The 22,413-nt window shown below is 27.0% G+C and overlaps 3 protein-coding genes across 3 annotated transcripts; 1 reads left to right on the forward strand and 2 right to left on the reverse strand.

The window, feature by feature from the left end:
• Positions 1-3,059: 3,059 nt before the first annotated feature.
• Positions 3,060-3,642, reverse strand: LOC113550290. Its single transcript, XM_026952013.1, has 2 exons — positions 3,466-3,642; positions 3,060-3,338 (listed from the first exon to the last, which is right to left on the reverse strand). Exons 1-2 carry the CDS (start codon positions 3,640-3,642, stop codon positions 3,060-3,062), a joined length of 456 nt encoding a protein of 151 aa, XP_026807814.1.
• Positions 3,643-16,008: 12,366 nt separating this feature from the next.
• On the reverse strand, positions 16,009-19,015 carry LOC113549642 (superoxide dismutase [Mn], mitochondrial). Its single transcript, XM_026951036.1, has 5 exons — positions 18,853-19,015; positions 18,374-18,567; positions 18,196-18,309; positions 17,028-17,207; positions 16,009-16,303 (listed from the first exon to the last, which is right to left on the reverse strand). The coding sequence occupies exons 1-5, from the start codon at positions 18,885-18,887 to the stop codon at positions 16,158-16,160; spliced, it is 669 nt and encodes a 222-aa protein (XP_026806837.1). The 5' UTR covers positions 18,888-19,015; the 3' UTR covers positions 16,009-16,157.
• Positions 19,016-20,449: 1,434 nt separating this feature from the next.
• LOC113549641 lies at positions 20,450-22,266 on the forward strand. The gene is made up of 2 exons (XM_026951035.1): positions 20,450-20,734; positions 20,867-22,266. The coding sequence occupies exons 1-2, from the start codon at positions 20,681-20,683 to the stop codon at positions 22,178-22,180; spliced, it is 1,368 nt and encodes a 455-aa protein (XP_026806836.1). The 5' UTR covers positions 20,450-20,680; the 3' UTR covers positions 22,181-22,266.
• Positions 22,267-22,413: the final 147 nt, after the last annotated feature.

Below are 22,413 nucleotides of genomic sequence, written 5' to 3' on the forward strand. Positions count from 1 at the left end.
ATATTGTTATGAATTCTATAATACTCAATGACATTTTCGATTTATTTTAACTAGAATCTTTTTTAGACGCTTAAAAAGCGTATTACAAAATAATATACTTAATGATATAGACTGAAAGACCTTTTTCGCTCTGAATCGCTTATTGTATACGATGATATATCATTGAATTCAATTTTAATACATCCATAGGAATGACTCATTTGATAAGTAATGTACAGCAGAATGGTTACCCACTTATATACCTTTCTTCGTGTAAGTGTATATACTTGTGTATTGGAAATAATTAAACATAATATATGCCACTTAAACAATCAAAAGCATGCAAAAAATCTGATTCATGGTGCAAAGCGTCTGCACACAATTTCAATATCAATCATCACGCTAATTTCCTATTGTTTTAATATAGGTTACTTGAAATGATCTATTATTTTATTAAGATCTCACTTTGTCGATTTTAAAAATTATTTTGTATGGCATTATAAGTGAATTATGGATATTTATATTCATTATAATATATAATTAACACACAATATTGTTCAAGAATTAATAAATAATAATAGTAATGATGCTTGATTGTCTGTAAAAGAAGTGAAGAGTTTTTATTTTGTCACCAATAAATGCCACCTACCCATAATACTAATAAGATTACAATTAAAGATAACAAGAATAGAGAGGGAATTAAGGGAAATTTTTATTATTATGATTTTGAACAGTTTTTTGCTTTTCACTTTTCAACAGTTTATTCTATTTTCCGACTTTTTGGCATTATTATAATTTTTGTTTTACCCTGACTGCTCGTGTATTTCTTTATATTATATAAAAAAAATATTTTTGTTTTTATCGTTTTTCGTGCATATTCTGAAATTTGTGTTGTATATTAGCGATATTTTAGAAAATATAACTATACCTAATAATATACCCATGTTTTTATGCTATAAATGTATATCTATATATATTCCCTGCTGAAGAGTAATAAACTAATAACTAAGTAATAACCATAATTTCATAAAATATAGGTGAAACTATATACGTGCAGCACCCCTTTTATAATTGGTTACCGCAGTTGATTGGCTCTCAAAAAATGTGTGTGTGGCATTTGCTATAATAATAACCGTCGGGAAACTTTTTTATTTAAATACTGTATATCTTAAGTAAATCGAGTAAAAATAAGACATAACACATTCTTTATTAAAACTTACCGGTACTTTTCAGTAGTAAACTAAACTAGTTATTTTATAACACCAAGAATTGTTCCGTAGAAAGCATAACGGAAAATATGAGAGATGCAAAAAACTCTTAAAACAACGATAAGGGTGTTTGAGAGTACCTCCTTTGAAATATATGTCAACAACTCGATAACTATGTTCTCAGGTGGAAAAATAAAATTATTGATAAATATTTTATTATTCAAATTCACTAGCTTAACATGTCCATTGCGTATTATATATTTAGTAAATTTATATTTGTAACTGTACTGAAATTGGGTTTGTATAAAAATAACACTACATCGTTTTTTTTTTTTTTTAAATATTTTGTATTTAAAAAAAGAATAAAATAATACTATATGTCTATATAAATTTCAAAATATTTTATACATTTTTTAAGTACATTTGAAATTTTCTATTATCTTTTTTTAGTTTTTTTGTATGACTAATAACAACAAAACTAATACTCAGTCCAAAATTTTTAAAATATAAAAAATGTTTCTCATAAGTTTTTCACGCTAAAATTAAAAAAAAAAAAAAGTTCAGTTTAATCTGCAATAATTTTTCCATAACAGTTTGAAGTAAAAACTTTGATGTTATTCCCCAAATATTCTTTAATACTACTACTACTAATAATAATAATAATAATAAGTGTATAAAATGTTCAATTTGTATAGTTAATGTTTGAAAATTGAATACAACAATTCCTTATTATTTCTCATTAAAACCAATAAATCTAAAATATATATAAGAAGAATCTTTATATATGTATATAGAATTTTATGTTAAAATTATAAACCGAAATTGGATATTATGAAGCATATCTATTTATGTCCATTAAGTTGACACTAGCAACTAGGCTATGTTAACTGATATCAGAAATTTGTTAATAATTTCTTAGATTATCCTAGGACATTTTTATATTCGCTAGGAACCCTGTTATCTCCGGAAGAGGATTCAAAAATTAGCACCAGCACTGGTGCGCTGACTCCTAAAAAACTATGCCAATTTAAACAAAGTGGCTTGTTTTGATAGTGCTTATCTGCTTCATTAGGTCTATGACACTAACGATTACTTCCATTTAGAGTATATAAAATTACTTATAATCCGTAAAAAAATTATCTTTTCTATTTAAATTTATCATTTTTTTTATGCCAGTTATATAGTCTTAGCATAATGTGCCGGTGCTAACTTGATGATAAGATATATATTTATTTATATATATATATAAATGATAACTAACCTTGTGGTTTTTTATTATATTTGATTATAATAATTAATAATTTAGTAGATGCAATACTTTGAGCAAAAACTAACTCGGCTAATCCACCATATTAATGGTAGTTAGTATGCAATATAAATTACTTTAGTAGCAATATAAATGTTTAATAAAATAAATTATAATAGAAGTCTCAATACAGAATCATTTTTCATTTTTCGTCTACAATGCTTTAATATTGAATTTGAATTTAATACATTCATTACATTGACCAACTTGCTAGTTTTTTTTTACTTGTACACAAGTTAAATAACTTGATTTTGAAATTTATGAGTTATGAATTTATGATCTATAATTATGAGTAGAGTACCTATTTTAATATATTATTAAAAGGATTTTAAGATTTGCAAATGTAGTATATTATAAATATAACATAAGTATTTATTATTTTCTTATTCCTTACTTTATCTAAAATATCTCCATAATCCTTACCAACATTTTTTTTTATAACCATAATAATATAATATTACACTAATATACTTAATATTTAAATACATATTATTTAAATCTAAAATTAATATAAAATTCTGTATTTTTTTTTAAATACGATTATGCTTCCTAATTATAATTTTCATTTATCTTATTGTATAACTACATTGGTATTCAGTACTCGGTATAAACTCTTTTGTAACAGTGTTCCAAATTATCTGTTTTTTTTTCAACAATTCACATCGTCCTGGTCCATAATTAACTGTGAAATTTTGTTCAGGTTCCCAGAGTCCGGACCGTGAATTGTAACGTCTGTAGCATGGTGGATTGTAAGCAGCCATGCAATTTAAATCGTACAAGGAACTCATGTTTTTATTGTAGACGTTATGAATACCATGCTCACGAAACAATTTAATTGGCAACCCCTAAACGTATAATAATACACCAATTATGCATAGTGTATTTGGTTAGTAAATATTTTCAATTTTTTAATCGCAATTTACGAGTGAAATATGTTATAATATCCTATAACATATACTTTGCAATAATTACCAATGCTCTTTCTCTTATATTTCGCATAACCTTGTTATCTCGGATGGGCAAAACGCGCTCGCGATAATCTTTTTGGTAAGTCGATTCCCTATTACCTTCATTCTTTGATGGAAATGTACCGTACTTATCTTCATACCAGTTATCAATTAGTACACTTTTATTGGTATACATATTCATTTTCTACCTAATTTTTCAACTAATTACAAATCAAAATTTTTGGTCTAAAAAAAATAATTTTATTTTTATTTTTATTTTTATGCACTATTGAATAAAATAAATATCACTCTAAGAAATATAAATATTTAGAGTAGTTATCTATCTATTTTATAATAGCCAATATTTTATTGATTTATACATTTTTTATGTTTTAATGTTATTTTTAAATCAAAATATTATGATCTTTATTATCACTTTCTGACGAACAGTCATCTGTATTATGTAGGTATACGTTTAATCGCCACTCCGTTATCATTCATTATTTTTTTCGCTTTTCATACTCACTTTGTCCGGCCGAAACGAATATAAAAATATTAAATTAAATATAAACTAAACGCGTATGTACTATATACAACTCTACGAGACCAAACTTTCTTTAAGCGGTTATTATTGAAATACCAAAATATCAAAAAATTGGTAAGTAAAACTACATAGTACTATAAAAGTCCACTGCCTTAGCTACATAACAACACACCCAACGCGGCGCGCTTATCGCTGATTAGCAGATCGGAGTATAATTACCTTATCTTCCGTTCACTCTCACTGTTACTAATAAAGATAACAATACAACCGACTCGTTCCATAGTCATATTCATACGCCACCACATTCAATTATGTCAAAAAAACAGTCGCACCGTTAAAAATAATATAACTCGAAATATTAAAACAAATGACGAAGATAACTTTCGTTCTCCTCGACACCATCGGAACATTCCCTGTAAATATTGTCATCACTAAATCACTATTATTTACTTTAATAATTAAGCTCTTTCGATTTTAATAACACAGAAAATTTTGAAAATAGTGCAAAGAACAATTGCATCATCACTGAGCCTATGCAAACGATCGCGTAAAACAACAATTTGGAAAAAATCAAAATATTTTCAATTTTTATCCTAAATCATAATCTCGACTACAACCTACCTATGTAAAATACTTTTTGATCTCGTCGGATAAAATGGATTCTTCTCTAAAAGTTCTCAAAAATACGTCAAAGTGCAAGCTAACGCCTCCAACAACTACCGTCAAATAAATTAGATTACTTAACTCCCAATCCAACGCAAAATTTCACACCAATCAACTTCAAAATGAAAAAACTTTCAGAGTTATAATACATTATTTCTTGTGATGAAATATCATCAGCTCTAGAAAACTTCAACCTTTCAATATACCAAGCGGTGAACGTACGTACCTACTGCAACAGTAAATAAAAATAGACCTTCCCCTCTTCTTCGTAAAACTGGAAAACGATATTTGATATCACTACTATCTTTCACACCAAAAATAAAATTGAAAAGGCCACAATCGTTATGATCTACAATACAGTGTCAAAACTGCCAAATTACGGTTACACCTGCACTTATTGACTAGTTATTGTAACTACACTACACGTTGCGTCCGCTGTGACAAAGATCACCGACCGTCCACATGTAACAAGGCAATTAACGTTCCACCTACCTTTACGCTGTGTCAAGGAAACCATCCCTCATCCCTCCCACTATAGGGGAGTATCACATTCACAAAAAACTTCAAGTGAACTGCAGATTCACTTCAACACCTTCCCTCCAAAATGTAAGCCCTGTGTTTTTTTAAAACTTGCAGTCATCACCTTTTAATTTATCCATGGTTCTTATACCATCTATTTAATATCACATGTCGTATATAGACTACATAATGATAGCTTTATGAGTAAATTAAAATTGTATTAATTTTTTTTACAATCATTTTCCTATAAATATAATACTTTTTTGATTAAATTCGATCATTTAAAAGGTAACTTTATCCAATAAAAATTACAAATTATTTGTATAAGCTTTTAAAAATGTAGTAAAATTAAAATATTCAATCATGTGTTTATTTTTATAATTATAACTTTATTAAGTGGCTTGAAATTTAAATATATAGGTAGTAAAATAATAATCATACTTCATTACAATAAAAAAATTTTAAAAAGCCTAAATCATCGATAATTTTTGTCTAATTAATACGTTTGATAGATAATTATTGAAAACTATATTTCATTAAAAAAGAGTATTAAAGAGCCACAAATATTTTAATTTATACAATTTTAAGCTATTTCCTATTTAAACTCATGTTTTATTATGTTAATTATACAAAAAATAATTAATCAATTTCTAAGGACAATTTGTATATAATTGTATTAAGCTATATTTATATAATTATATTATTTTAAGTATTTTATAAATTCAGAAAGTTGAACTCATTTTAAGGAGGAAATTAAAATTAGTTACCAAATTTCATTTCATTTTGCATAGAAAATTATAAAATAAATCATAACTGAAAATTTAAAATTCCCGTGATTAATATTTTATGAATTACAACAAATAACAGTTTTGTCATTTTTTGTTTAAATATTTAATTTCATTAAACACTCACAAAGTCATTTTGACAATTATATTTTATATTTTTTAAGTTCTACAAAAACAATTTATAATGAACCTTATTTGTAATAAATTTCCAAGCTTTTTGATCTCGAATCAAAAATATTATAAAACATTAATTGAAAACAAAAAAAATGAAAAAACAAATATGTGATTTAAAATGTATGTACAAAGCTATTTATGTACCGATATATAATAAAGTATTAAAATGCACCATAGTATGTATTAGTGTCGATGCATAAGCGGTGCCAGGGAGATTATCTAGTTTTCTATAATGCCCGCTATGTATATCATGCCTATGAAAATTATGAAAAACAAATTAAAGCACAACACTGACGTAGTGACGTACAAGAGAAATGTCTGTTTTGTGCATGTTTTTATAATATTCGGTTGTTGGTTACTGTAGAGACATGTAAAACTTTAAGATTTTCTAAAATGTCGTATGCCGTGGTTAAATACTTACATACACACACGAAAATTAGTCAAACCTGCAAAACATTGTGCGTGCTATTGCCCTGTGTATAGAGATAGTATGCAAATCAGTTAAACCAGAAATCGGATGGAATATACGTGTTAGGGTCTCTCGTGACTCGTATAATATATTAATATTATATTATATACAGAGTGATTTATCAAGCATGCTCATTGCTCACCCCCATTTTTTTTATAGTGAATTTGTAAATATACATTTAAAATATTTAAATTTTATATCATTTAACGTGTCTTTAGTTGGTCCATAGTTTTTAAGATAAAAACAAATATTTTTTTATGACTTTTTTTGAAAATGTTGTTGTATCCAAAATCTAAATCTAAATTTAAACAAATAGTTATTAAAATGTTTATACTGTATACTATACAAAAATAGATCTTAAAACATATAATATAATAAAATAATTTAAAAATTAGGTGTACTGATATTAATAATTATAATTGTAAATTAATCAGAATACTTTCCAAACCTATTATCCTAAGTGCACAAAGTTAAATAACTCAAAAACTATAAGTTCGAAATTTGATAAAAGATAGGTGTATTAATATTTTCAAAAAAGTCATCTAATTAATAATTTACAAGTAAAAAATCTGCTTTTTATTTAAAAAAAAAAATAATTTGGTAGATATTCCGGAAAGAAAACTTCTTAAATCGTTTAAAAAAGCTAAGTAGGTACTTGAAAATGTTATCCTCAATTATAATTACAAATTTCATGAATTAGAATTTAATCAAAATTATTTTTTTCCAGTGCGCAAATTATTATTATTATTATTATTATTATTATTTTTTTTTTTTGATACTTAAACTATACACACATGCGTGGCACCATTAAATATTCGCTGATAAGATAATATTTATTTTGAAAAAAAAACAAAAACAATTCTATATATTTACGTAGCAACTTAATCAACCACGTGGTATAATACCGCGCAATAGCAATAATCAATATTCGCATAGTGAGAATGAACAACATCTTTTTGCATAAAACAGTACGAGTAAGTACACACCGGTTTCGGACGTCGGTCGATTCGCATCAAGCGAATTCAATTTTTTTTTCAATTCATCATCATCCAACCTACTTGTACGCTTGAAAGCTCGTACACTCGCGCGCGTAGAAATGCTCCGTTTTACTGCCGTGACGATGCGCGCTTTGATCACGGCGCTGTTCGTGATGGTGGCGGCCGTCCCGGAGCCCACAGCGTCCCAGGACTCGATAGCCATTGCCAAGGCCGCCATGGTATTATTATGCCCGGTGGTGGACAGTTACCTGGCCGATCTGCGCAGAAAACGGGAATCGGATAAATCAAGATCCGCATGTGGATACACAATGGCGACGTGAAGCTCAACGGCTGCGGGTTCTACTTCCGGGCAGACGGTTACTCGGGCGGTAGCGGGTCGGGCTTTTTCCCGGCCGAATTCAACCACCGGTGTGCGGACGACGAAAAGTTCAACATGCGCATGACCTCGCAGAGCGCCATTTATAGCGGCGAGATGCACCTGGGCAACGAGCAGACTAAACAGGTGGAGTTGCACGCCGACGACTGGCACAACACGTTCGTCAACGTTCTGCGTCAACAACAACATTCTCAAAGCGTGCAAGAAGCTGATGAACAAGTGGTGAGACGTGAACACGGACTTCTACGACATGATATTTACGCGCACGTCCCGGGGCACCTACAAGTTAGTGTTTCGCGACATCGAGAACCTGGTCAACGGGTTCGAGAGGCTGAGCCGGAACCACGAAGACGCGGACGCCGTATGGGCGGTGTGCGACCGGATGGACTTGATAAAGGGCGACACGAGTGACGACCACTGGCACTGTGCCACGAGGAAAAGATACACGCACAACCATCTGGTACAGTTCCTGTACAGCATCGCGAACGAGTACAAAGCCCAAGACAAGAACCCATACGGATGTAATCGGTATACCGACCAGAGATGAACGATATAATGATGATATAATAGTATTGCCATCTTTGTTGTTGTTTCTCATTTTATGTTAAACGTATTAGTTTTTGTTTTATAATTTATTTATACGTGCGCTGCCATCATTTTCTGTTAACAGTCAATAGAAATGTGCATACAATAATGTATAATATATTAAATACAAACATTTTTTAAGTGTAATAATAACATTTAAATCTTCATAAAATATGTGCCATACGTTTATCTAGTGTTTGTGAATAATTTTTAACCAACGCTAATGGACGTGACTACGTGAGGTATAGAACTTTTATTTTAGGCTATCAGGGCTGGTTCTTTATATTTTTGAGCGCAAAATAATAGTTAAGTGACGAGGCAATCATACAAATATACAATAAGCCGTATGCCGAAAAATAAAACCAAGCCATATTAATGATCACAAATTATTTTAAAAAAAAAAACGATAGAATTATTTTTAAAATTTGATAAACGAAAATTTTTATTTTTTTTTTTATTATTATTTGAAATATTTAATTCCAGTTGCATTAAACTCTGATTTATCAATTAATTTGAAATTTCACCAGAAAAATATACTCCAAAATACTCAAAAAATTATGATGTGCAAATATTTATTATACAGTTTATGAAAATAGAGTTTTTAAATCGTGGTTATCGTGATATGATAGATTTTGTACTAAAACATACCGGCTCCAATACCTTTGGGCTTTGAGTTCGGTATAGAATGACCTCCTCCTGCTCTACAGTTGCAGCAGATGGTAGATGATCGCTCAAACTTTAAAATGTTCTTGTCCTTTACATATTTATGTTAAACAGTTAATTTATATTTTTAAACCGATTCAAAATCAAACCCAACCAATTTATTTGATCTGTCAACTGCTCTTTAATATCAGAAATCAAATGTTTAAGAAAATAAACTTGTACTGTGTAGGCGAAAAATATAATAATTTCACTTGTTAGCAAACGAACAACATTAAAATCAGTAAATTACTGAGTATATGTATGATATATAATAATTGTCAATTTTACCAAAATAATGAAATAAATTATTACAAAAATATCAATGTTAAAAATAATTATGTTATAAGTAAGGTCCATATTTGAAGGTAAAAGCATTTTTTTTAATAATAATTATAAAAAAAAATGTTTAGATAGGTAAAAATATGTTTTATTTAATATCTAAGTGGACAGGTATATTTTCGTTTTGCCATTTTTGTGTTTAATTTTCAATTGATCTGATAGCTTTATACACGACATACGTATGCCCTGGAAATTTGTATCTTCTTCACACAAACTATTTAGATAAAGTAAATATTAGTATAATTACACAGTTATTTGACAAAGCAATGCATATATTGTGGCCAAATAATGTGAAATACGACACTACTTTACTTTTAATATCTGACGCGGCTTATTGTACGAAGAAAGCGGGTCGTTCAATTCAAACATTGTTCCCGAATATTATTCATTTAACTTGTTTGACCTAAACGTAAACGTTTTACTGGAGACAGTTTACATAAGTACGTGGTAGTGATTTTTTATTAAAACAAACTAGTTAAATCAACTGAAATCTATTTAATATTTTAGTAAATTTTGTAATTGCTTTTTTATATAAACTAAATGCTTTTTTTATTGATTATATTGCCTTCAAAACCGAACCCTAATTATAAGTTATAATACTTACATTGGTGCTACATAATTTATACTCGAAAACACGATTAAACAATATTATACTTTTACAATATCGTACGGTTGCAAATAACTTTTAAAATGTATTGTTTGATCATTGAGGATAGTTTTTCTTACTAAAACATTTTTCGAATAAACATATAAAGTATTATCGATCAAGATGAGCAGATACATTCGAAATCCGAACACTTTTTCCAACCTTTTCTATAATGGACAGTTGTGTAAAGTTTTAAAAACGTACACATAATAATATCATCTATATTATACTTTATTGAAGTATTTTATCTAACAAACTTTTATATTGACGTATAAGCGCGGACCTTTGTGGACGTGTGGTTATGCGCATTGTGCACCAAACCACAACTATGTGTGGTCCATACGATATAGCGCGCGTACGCGTGTATATAATAATGTTAAAGAATAATAATAATGATCGATGAACTATGACGTGCATTATAAGTACATATATACCTAAACATAGTATGGTCGGCTATAGGTTTTCAACCGAACATCTCTTCTTAATTTTGTTAATGGTGCCCTTGGGATATTCTCAATCATTTTACGAACAAAATTACTCGACATTCGTTTGGCCGACGCTGCACCACCACAAAATCTACCACATAGGTATATGTGTATAATATTCGCAACCACTATAATATAATGTGAGAAGGCATTCATTTTTCGTATATTTAAGGTAAAATTAAATACCTATATATGCATTTGTAATTACTATATGCTCACTGTTGTACGTCATTAAAAATAAATTTATTAATTTGAAAGTCGACAAATTCTTTTGTATTGCCCATTATGTGCCAGTGCCAGTGCCACAAACTAAACAACGTATACCTAAGTTTGGACTTATAAAATATAAACATATATCTTTATGTAGCGTCATAGGTTGCATGTAATATATTTAATTCGTGTGCGTAGTATAATGTAAATTACCATTAATTATTATAATTGTTTATTAAGTCTATTATTTGCATTTACAGCCGGTAATCGTTTAAATAATTATAATTTATAATTATTAAAGTTTTCATTTCAATGATTTATTATAAAGGTATTTATTTTTTTTCATATAATACACCTTTTTACTCAGTAAATTTAACTTTTTTCTGTATACCCAGTTGGGTAAAATATGGGTACGTATTACCCATACGTAATACGCGTATATACTTTTAATTTTATAATTTTATATTCTGTAACAGTTATTTTTCTTAAAATGTGTAACCATATGTTTGTGTTTCAATTTTATGAATTTTCAACTTTAAAATTTCTAAAATTCCGTAAATATTTAAACTTAAAATGCTTATAAACAAAAATTGTGACTAACAATTTTTCAATTTATTGAATTAAATTTATTTGTCAATCAGATTTACTATAATCACTTGAATCATTTTGAAAACTGCCGAAATTTAAAAATAAAACTAAGACATTGAGTATGTGTCCAATAAATAAATTTTTCAAAATATTAAAATAGCTAAAAAACGATTTTTCATTTAAATGTTCAGATATTACTAATACACAAAAAATCATTGAACTTACTAAAAAATCCATTTAATATTGATGAAAACGATATCCATACTTCTCTTCAACTTGAATTTATCAAGTTGAAAATAAATTCATATTATTGTAATGAATTACAAAAAATAAAATAAAATCATCTTTTAGAATTGTATTCAAAACTTCCGAATGAATATTTTTCTGCTTTAAGAGAAATTATGATGGAAATGGCAACTGCATTTAGTTCAACATATACATGCAAACAAATATTTTCTCGTAAAAACAGAATAATGTACTGCGTTTGACTACCAGGAAAAGATTTTTTCCTGCACATACGCGACTTTAAAAGATACAAATAAAATATTTTATATTGGTATACAGCCATAAATCTGTACTATACTATACTATTATCCAAAAGCTAGATTAAAAAAAACAAATTGCATTACTCAAAACATGCAACGAATATGATACTGTACTTATCCCCTCCCTTAGGCAATCGGTGCAAGGATTGGAAAATTAAAAAGAAAACTTAAAACCACAACAGTCAATAGGTGTATACAGAAGACCGAACCCAGCAAATTGACGCTATTGGTGTTTTTTTAGAAAGAGGGAGAGAGAGAGTTTAAAAATATTTTCTCGTCAAGTTTTTAATACTTGATTTAAAATTATTATATTTGATATAATATCGCGTGTGATCACTTAGAACCATGGTCTCAGAGAGTTGGAGAATAATATCTTCTAAGGCTTAAAACTGTCATCTGCAGTAATTATTAATATTATATAGTTACGGTACTATCAATAATTGTTGTGATTTTAAAAGATTTAAATTAAAATTAAATTTTTCTATGTTATAGGTACCTAATATGACTAGAATAAATTATAGATTTTGGAAATTGACGGGTAAGCTATGGCCTATAGTACATTATACCCACTGTCCAGCATCATAGTGATATTAAACTTTTGAACAAAAAATCCGAAAATATAAATTATTTTATTATTCAATAGTAAAATAGATGTGTAAACATGAGAAATCTAGTTTTAAAGTGTACAATCTCCAAATGTTTATGAAGAATGGATAGATGTCGTTTCATATGCAGTTTTTAGCGCTGAATTCCAATAACTTACTACTGTCGAATAAAATGGATCAAACTCTAGTGCAGCGGTTTCCAAACTGTGCGCCGCAGTGCTCTAGGGTCACCGCGAGCACTGTCTAAGGGCACCGCGGTCTACGTAAAATTGATTATCAATGAGTATTTTTTTTGTTCTGTCTTTCGTGTTATTCACAGCAGGGCACCATGCCTAAATTGGGTCCAAAAAAAGGCACTGCGGAAAAAAAGTTTGGGAACCGCTGCTCTCGTGTATTTTTTAGCTTAAAGATAAGATTTAGTTTGAAAACGTACAATCTCCTTTTAAAAATATTATTCTATTTATATTATAAGTACAATGTACCTACTGCATTATTTTTTTTTTTTATAGCGCAATGGTTTAATTGAATTTCAAATATTTATTATTATTATTATTATTATTATTGTGATATTCTCGAACATCATCGATAAATATAAGTAGATATATTAAAATATTACATTGTACACTATGTATAATGCTTATCGCGCCAAGCCTTCCTAAATACGTATACGGATGAGGCCTTCCAGTCAATCTCTCTTCGTCAAATAACATCTGCCAGACCTAGGAATTAAAATAATTTCTATTATAGCTAAAAACCTTTACAAAAAGTTCTACGCCAATTATCAATTAACCACACAAATCCATTAGTATCTAACTAAGTTTAAAAAATCAGTTCGGTGAAATCCCGTATTTGATTGATAAGTTTTCGTTTTTTTTTTTTTTTGGCTTTCCTAAAATTTAGTAAACATTAGATATTGTGTACTTTGAAACTAGATCTCTCATATACATAATATGTAGTCATGTAGATTATACAATATACATATAACATATTAGTATATTACATAGTATATCTTGTCGATAGCCTTGACGAAGGACGTAGATTACAAACTCAGTTTGTCAGTGTATTATCTAGCTGAACTTTCGTTAAATTAGTTTGTTATAATGGAGGTGATTAAAATAAAATCAATTTAAAAATAGATATTAATGTTCAATGGATATATATGGAACTTACAACTTACATCATAAAATTATTCTAACAGTACACGTTGGAAGTGTTTTATTAGACAGTTTAAAAAAATGTCCAACCTTTTTACTTTTTAAATGACTCTTAATGGTAAGTTTAAATATTATTTAAATATATGTGAAGATTAATAGGTATTAGCTAGGTACCTATCAAAAAACCAAAATTATAAGTCTTTTTTTGAAAATGTTCTGAAATATCAAATAAGTTTGCTTCATATACGTAGACATAAAATCATGCAGCCTTTTTCATTTTATTAATGCTTAGGTACCTTTATATATTTTTAATAAAATAATTTTATACTTTAGTACATCAGGTTTTCATCAAACCGATTTTCGTATTTCTTAAGTTTCTCACAACAATAATTGCATATAAACCACCCTACAACATATACAAATCGCAGTTTTTTTTTTAAATCTATTTCATTACTTGAAAATTTTTTTTTATAATAAAACACGTTTTATTAAAACCTTATTTTAATTAGATTAAATTATACTGTATATAATGTGTTCAATTGTTCATACTTTTAATATAAACCATAAAATAATCAGAAAAACCAAGCCTGATACGATAAAATGTGTTTCAGCTTATGTAATTTGGGTATCAGAGCAAGAAAAAAAAACATGGATCAGGAAAAAATTAAAATTTTCAACAATTTAAGTAACCCGATGGAGGTAAGTGTTTACATAAGTTATTAGGTGATAATGAGTTGACAACGAAAGATATTTTTTTATAGTTTTTCCAGTACAGGTCATTGTTTAAGATAACTAATTTTAAATTACCTGTTAATTATTATAAATATAGGTTATATAAAATATCTTAATTCTGAAAATTGAATAATTTACATTTTTACTTTTTTTTTTTTACAATTTTGTAGTGTAGGTATTACTTTATTTGTTGTTAGAATTTAATAAGTTTAATAGGTAGGTATAGAATAATTTGTGAAAAAGATAGGCTAATAGATAAACATATCACAACAATGACTGATAGGAGGATTTTATAGTGCCTATCTACAGACTACAATAGCTATCCTATTGGTGTTAGAAAAAAAAAATTGAAAATGCCAATGATAGTACATTTTAATAAAAAGTTGTAAATTAGATTATAATACAATACTTATTTATAACTCATTATTAGGATGCGGATTTATCTGTATTATAAATTCCAAATATATACATATATATGTATTTATTTTTATCCAAAAATGCAATTAAAAATACAAAATATGTAAAAACAAAAATGTTTTTATTCTAGAAAAAAAAATTATAAAATAAATTTATAGGTACGTAATTATAAATTATACAACACTACATTAGATTATTATTTTATTACCATTAATTATGAATATATTCAAATTAAGTAATTATTCATTGCAGTAATGACGTTCTTTATCGTCAACAAAACAATTGACAATCATATACTTTTTTTGGTTGTCAAAAGTAAATCGACGTCAATTAGGATACAATATATTTTTTACGTCAACAGAAGTTATAGGATCAAATTTAAAAGACCCTAAATCAGTAAGACTAAATTCAAAAGAAGTTTGCGTATCGCAAGGTTAGTTTAGTTTTATTATCGCGTGGTGTGGACTATAGAGAGTTGAAACTCACGATTATTATTAGCACTCATATACAGACTGGAGAAGATAAAAACACATAATATAAATGGGCGATAAAGTACTAATTTTGTAAATAGCTGAATATTTAACAAAAATATGTAATATAAGTAAATTATGTAAAAATGTGTAATTAAGATCAAATATGTAAAAATATGTGATATGAACCATAGCTTAAAATAATCAGATAGTCCTATAACATATTTCTATAAAGGAATCATTTGCGACAAATATGTAAATACATACAAATCCGCACCCTACTCATTATTTACACTTTTTTATAGCTGTATCATATTTAAATTGGATAGAAAAAAATGTATAGGCATAAATAAATCTGTGAAAAATGATATTATTCATTACTCTATATTCTATAATATTCACAGTACATTATATTATAGGTTTATATAACTTATTCTTATTTTACCAATTTGTATTATCCAAAATATAGTAATCTAGTCTTCGAGATAATATATGATTTAGATGACTTACCAACAAATTAAATTTCTTATTTGTTTTAATAAGAAATGAAATAAAAATAAAATACAATTTATTAATATTAATATATTTTAATTGAAACTAAACAGTGTTTACAGGAATACATAAAAAGTACATATTTGATTGTTTAAATTTAAATATATACTCAATAAGAACTATAAAGTAGAAATAATAATTAATATAAATTGAGAAAAATCAAGCAGAAGCTTCAGCAAAACGTTTGGACACAGCATCCCAGTTTACAACTTCAAAAATTGCGTTGACATAATCAGCACGAACATTTTTATATTGTAAGTAGTAAGCATGTTCCCAAACATCAATTCCAAACAAAGGAATCAATCCTGTTCATAAAAAAAAAAAATAATAATAATAAAATATGAGTTAACTTGATTATTTAAACATTACTATAATGGGTACTGGTTTGTAATTTTTCACCTCATTGGTTTTTTATCGTCTTACTACACATATGTTACATAATATATTCAATATGTACGGTATATAATATTCATCAAAAACTCATCTAATGATTTTATGGTTCAAAGAAAAACTAAGGTACTTTTATTGGGTACAGAAAATAAAAATAAAAAGCTTGAATTCATTTTATAATTTGACTATATTTTTACTTATAAATATATAATAATGCAATCAACTTTTTACCCCCCCCCCCTCCTTCAAAAATATGTCTGATAGAACATTAAATAAATATATTATACTGTTTCATTTTTTTTTTTTTTTTTTACTGCTTGTTTTTATTATTTTATTATTATTAATTTTTTTCATTGGGCCTGGTTTTTTACGTTTTCATTAAATCAAATGCCATTTTTTCTAAAATAATTAATAATATAACTATTCTTTGTAAAGGTACAATTTTACATTTGTGTGTAAAAAATGTATTTATAATAGGAGAAGTAACAATAGTACTAAGATCAAAACTATTTGTAATCATCAATTCTACTATTTATGAATAAGAACAATTAAAGTTTAAAAATATGTTGATAGACGATAACAAATCAATGATATTTTCGTACAATAATAAACCAGTACTTAATAATTATATAATCTAACCAGTAGTTGAAAATAGTGGATCTTGGTTAGCACAACTTATTACAGTCAATTTCTTTGTTTGAGGATTAAACCCAAGCCAACCCCATCCAGAACCTTGTACTGCAATAGAAGCTGCAGCTAGTTGTTTCTTAAATTCATCACATGAACCAAAGTTTTGGATTAAAGCCTTATCCAAATCATCTAAAAAAAAAAAAAATACTTTTTATAATTTACAATTATTATAAAATATAAACTAAATAATAAGGTAGGTATAAAAAGATTAAAAGGGAACATGTTTTTAGTTAAAATATGATTTAACCAAAGATTATAAGTTCAAAATTGAGCTGTTGAAATTATTTTATGACAGAAATGTTATGTGTATGTTAAGTACAATATTAAAAATACACTTAATTTTATAATTGTAATTTAAGTTAGAACTGAAACTGAAATATCAATAATATAATAATAAATATTAAAAACAGTCAACATTTAAAAAAATTTTAATATTAAGTCTGTGGATAACCAACTAATAATATATATATAAAAAAAAAAAAATATTGAATATAATTTGGTAAGTTAGGTTTAAATTCAAATCAATTCATACATATACTGATATATTATATCTATACTAATACTTATAAACAAAAATTATAATTGAGATAAAATTATCACTTTAAAATTATTTAAAAGTATTTATTGTAAAAGTAATTAAATGCAAATGTTTATAACTTTAAATTAATAAAACACCATAACCTTATTATTGCCTGAACACTTTTATCATAATGTTGCATAGCTAAGTTGCTAAGCTAATAAAGCACCTAAGTAAAAAAAAATTATTGTTATACAATTTTAAAATTTTAAAATAAAATTATAAAAATCATCTGCTTTTTTTTATAATGACAATTCATAGTATAATTATTAATTCATTCTTTGCTTAAATGATACTATATACGTAATTTAATTAATTAAATAAAATACTATCAATAATTTATTGATGAACAGTTTTAGTGACTAAAACCTACTAAATAGCAAAATGTGTGTCAGTCTACAATTAACTAATTGTTGTATTATAATTGTAGGTACTTATACACAATTTAATTTATGTGCTTGAGATGATAACTGAACAAACTTATTGTCTTATAATTTAAAATATCTTCAATAAATAAAAATAATAATTATAATAATTTACCAGAAGGTTTAGTTGAATGAGGTGTAAGTGTATCCCAGAAAATAGAATGATTAATATGACCACCGCCATTGAACTTAAGTGCAGGTGCCAAGCTTATGATTGTCGCTGTATCGTCTATAAGAGGAACAAATATTACAATAATTTACCAATTTAATCATGTAGTAGAAATATACATAACCTTTTGCTACAGCAGTCTGTAATTTATCAAGTGTATTGTTGTAGTTTACTACATAAGTATTATGATGTTTTTGGTGGTGAATTTCCATGATATCTCGTGATATGATTGGTTCCAAGTCTTTATATTCATATGCCAGAGTAGGTAATGTTGCTTTTGTTCTAATTTGGGACATACAAAGGCGACTGAATGGTACACTGGAAAAATTAAAAAACTATGTTTATCATAAAAATTCCAAATTATCATCTTTTGCATAGGTCCTATGCATATCCTACAATTATCTTTGCAACCAATAACCACAATGAATTATTAAATTGAAATATTTTATAACACTGTATTAAGCGAACACAACTCATTTTTAGTGCAAAACACTGAACTATCCAAATGAATGATGTGAACAATATAAAATATTGATATTACATTTCTGGCCAAGTTGAATAGGTTATATAAAAACTTCTTAAAAATTTACTTTTATACATTACCTTTTCAAAATATTTTTAACAATTTTGGCCGACATTTTTCACAAAATAATTGGTAGCAAACGTTCTAAGAATTTAAAAAACGTTTCAACTAGAGTGTAATATAATTAATTATATAAGTTTATTGGCTAATGAACAAATATAAAATTATAAAACCTCGAAATAAAACTCACAAGAATTACCTAGGTATTAAAATATTTTATATCAGCAAAGAAGTCGGAAGAATGAAGATCAAATAAAAGTTAAGACGATAATATTATGAACATTAAAATTAACTCACTATCAATGTATACATTATGCAAATCATAGAGTAATAAGCAATGTTAATATGTTATCAGCATGAAATTATGGAAGGTGGATCAATGGTTATCAGGTTTGCTGTTATCAGCTGTTATTTAAGAATGTAAGTTTAAAAAGTCCAAAGTAAAAAACAATTCTAAAATAGGACTACAATTAATTTTAGCTAATTCTATAAGCAGCGGTAGGTTAGGCACTTAGGTTTACGATAGTACTATATATTGACAAGAATTTCAGTCCCCTGAAATTTTTTTTCAATAACCTTAATACCAGTGCCTCTTAATACCCTATCTATAATCGTCAATCACCGACATTTTTGGAAATATGTGACTTCAAAAGCACTGGAATTGCATCTGTTAATAAAAGAAAAGTATCTTGTAAAATTGACAATATTATAGAAACCAGCATTTCAGTTTTTAAGTGAGATTCAGTCAAGAAACCTTAGATATCATTGGGGTTTGGTTGGACCTATGATTAAATTTAAACAAACCATATTTTATCAAAATAATTATGAAATAAAATAACGATTAATAAAAGTTCTGGAATATTTTTAAAAAGGAAAAACAACCAAATACTTCGAATACTCATAGTTCTTAATTGATTGCAAAATTACACAAATGGTGACAATTTTCCTAATGTAATCAAAGCAATGACCACATTTTTGAATATATTTCGATTACGAGCGTGGAACTGTCATTTTCAAAATTAAATATTATAAAAATAAAACTGAGTTGTATAAATTAAGAGAGATTCGATTGTATGCTAATGATTTTTGCGGAACAAGACCTCGTGACTTCAATCAATTATAATGATGTAATTGAGGACTGATGAGGAGTTTAAAATATTAAAACCAAATATCGAAAGACGTTTAGAATTAAAGCAAATATTTTTTTAAGCACTAAATTATGTTTATATCAAATAATATTTTAAATATTTATTTCTTTTTTTCGTGAAACATTTATTTTTTAAGGAATATTAATGTTATGGTAAAAAAATTAGGGGGAAAATACACGAATATTTTACTTGTGCTTCCTGCAATAAATATCTTTAATCGTGATAGGTACATCACTACAATCACAGCATAAAGTAACTATAGTACTCTATGATCCACAGATATATATATATATATTTTATATATCTGTGGGTACATAAAAAAAGAAGTGAAAGGCCCATAGTGTAAAAAAGTGAAATATTCCCGTACATGGTCACACTGTAACGTGTAACATGGTGGCGATCCAAGCAGTAAAAAACGAAATACTTCATGTAATTAGCAGAGATAGTGATTGTAATAGTGATTAGTGATAGTGATTGCGGTTAATAAACTGTGTATTGTTTTTGAGTATTTGATAAACCATAACATTCCGCATTCAACAATATACATTACTGATCTTTTTAAAATTTGGCCGTTTATTTTTCTCGATACTTTCGACAGTTTTTTTTTTTTTTAGTGACAAGTTATTGTGTAAATGATACTAGATCTGTATTTTATTTAAATCTTATTTTTATAAATATTTTTTTTAAAATAATTTTTAAAATGTGTGATCAAGGATTACAAGTTACACCTGTCAAAAAAAATAAAAGAGGCGAGGTAAGAATTAATCCTATTTTTAATATTTATTATCGAGAGTGTACCAATTTATAAACGTATATTTGTAAATATTGTACTTTTTTATAACATTTATTGTTCGCACGTAAAATAATATTCTCTTATTTTATATAGGTTATTCGAAGTAAAAAAAAAAAACTAGTTATAAATCTTTATAAAAATAAGAAGGAAAATGAACCTAACATATTATACAAGCAGTTAATAAAAGAATTAATGAATGAAACTGGAATAGGAAAAAATAGTATTGAAAAAATTATTTCAGAATATAATACAAATAAACCCATTTCTTCTCCGATTATGAAGAGAGTCAGACCAAAAATTATCGAAGTGATAAATGATTTTTATAAAAATGCCATTCGACAAAAAGTGCATTCATTTTGGCTAAACCGTGACCCACCAACATTAGATAAAATCGTAAATGCTGCCTCTAAAGACGACAGTTTACCTAAATTGAAACGGACAACTATGTACAATCTTCTTAAAGATTTAAATTATGTATATACGAAAAGAAAACGAAATAGTGTTTTATCTGAGGGAGAAGATTTAGTTATATGGCGTCGAAAGTATTTACGAAGTATAAAAAAATTCCGAGAAGAAGGACGAACATTGTATTATTTGGGTGAAACGTGGTGTAATGACTTTTCACAAAAGTTATGGGTAGAAAATACCATAAAATCAAATAGCGATTTATTACAAAAAAAATTATCAAGTGCAAGCAACTCAGCTAACAAAAACAAAGATTATATTATTATTATACATATTGGTTCACGAGAAGGATTTGTTAAAGGTGGTTTACATTGTCTCGAATTTAAGACCAATATCAATGACTACCTTAAAGAAATGAACAGTGAAAAATTTTTAGAATGGTTTAAAAATATATTGCCTTTATTAAACGATAATGCAGTCATAATAATGGATAATGCTCCTTATCATAACATGAAGACAGAACAAATTCCAGATTCATCGTGGAAAAAAGAAAATATTATAAAGTGGCTCCAAGAGAAAAATGTTCAAGTTGATGATTCGTTTGTTATAGCAGAGCTATTGGATCTAGTACGAAAACATAAATCAGCTTACGATAAATATGTTGTAGATGAAGTAGCCAAGGCAGAAAATAAAATTGTTTTGCGAATACCACCATACCACTCGGAATTAAACCCAATTGAACTAGCATGGTCCATAGTCAAAGGATATGTAAGAAATAAAAATACCACTTTCAAAATGAATGACGTAAAACAGTTGATGTTTGAAGGTGTTAAATCTGTCACATCGGAAGATTGGCGAAATGCAGAGGATTATACAATTAATGAAGAAGCTAAATTCTGGGAAGTAGATAACATAGTTGATGACTTCATGGATGATGAGTATTCTTGTATATTCAAAGACGAAACAAGCGATGATATGTCAAGTGACTGCAGTGATATGTAATTTAAAAAATATAAATAACGATGTATATTATAAGTATTATTAATGTATATTGTATATATATTTTTTAATTAGTTAAATTATATTTTTATATTTTGTATTAGTGTTTAATGTTTGTGTAAACGAGTTTTTACGACAATAAAAAAAAACTATTTTGTACTTTATAATAAAATATTATTATTTATTAACATTATTTTAACGGCCAATATATAGATGGCTGTTTATTTTTTTTTTCA

Source organism: Rhopalosiphum maidis, chromosome 1, assembly GCF_003676215.2.
Source record: "Rhopalosiphum maidis isolate BTI-1 chromosome 1, ASM367621v3, whole genome shotgun sequence".
Taxonomy (NCBI): Eukaryota; Metazoa; Arthropoda; class Insecta; order Hemiptera; family Aphididae; genus Rhopalosiphum; species Rhopalosiphum maidis.

What these genes read in the sequence shown, in the direction of transcription:
- LOC113550290 (XM_026952013.1), bottom strand. Translation starts at nt 3,642, where the DNA reads ATGAATATGTATACCAATAAAAGTGTACTAATTGATAACTGGTATGAA. An exon ending in ATATAAGAGAAAGAGCATTG is followed by an intron (nt 3,339 to 3,465) that starts GTAATTATTGCA and finishes TTATACGTTTAG; the next exon opens with GGGTTGCCAATTAAATTGTT.
- LOC113549642 (XM_026951036.1), bottom strand. Translation starts at nt 18,887, where the DNA reads ATGTCGGCCAAAATTGTTAAAAATATTTTGAAAAG. An exon ending in TCATTCAACTAAACCTTCTG is followed by an intron (nt 17,208 to 18,195) that starts GTAAATTATTAT and finishes TTTTTTTTTTAG; the next exon opens with ATGATTTGGATAAGGCTTTA. An exon ending in TCCACTATTTTCAACTACTG is followed by an intron (nt 16,304 to 17,027) that starts GTTAGATTATAT and finishes TTTTATGAACAG; the next exon opens with GATTGATTCCTTTGTTTGGA.
- LOC113549641 (XM_026951035.1), top strand. Translation starts at nt 20,681, where the DNA reads ATGTGTGATCAAGGATTACAAGTTACACCTGTCAAAAAAAATAAAAGA. An exon ending in AAAAAAATAAAAGAGGCGAG is followed by an intron (nt 20,735 to 20,866) that starts GTAAGAATTAAT and finishes TATTTTATATAG; the next exon opens with GTTATTCGAAGTAAAAAAAA.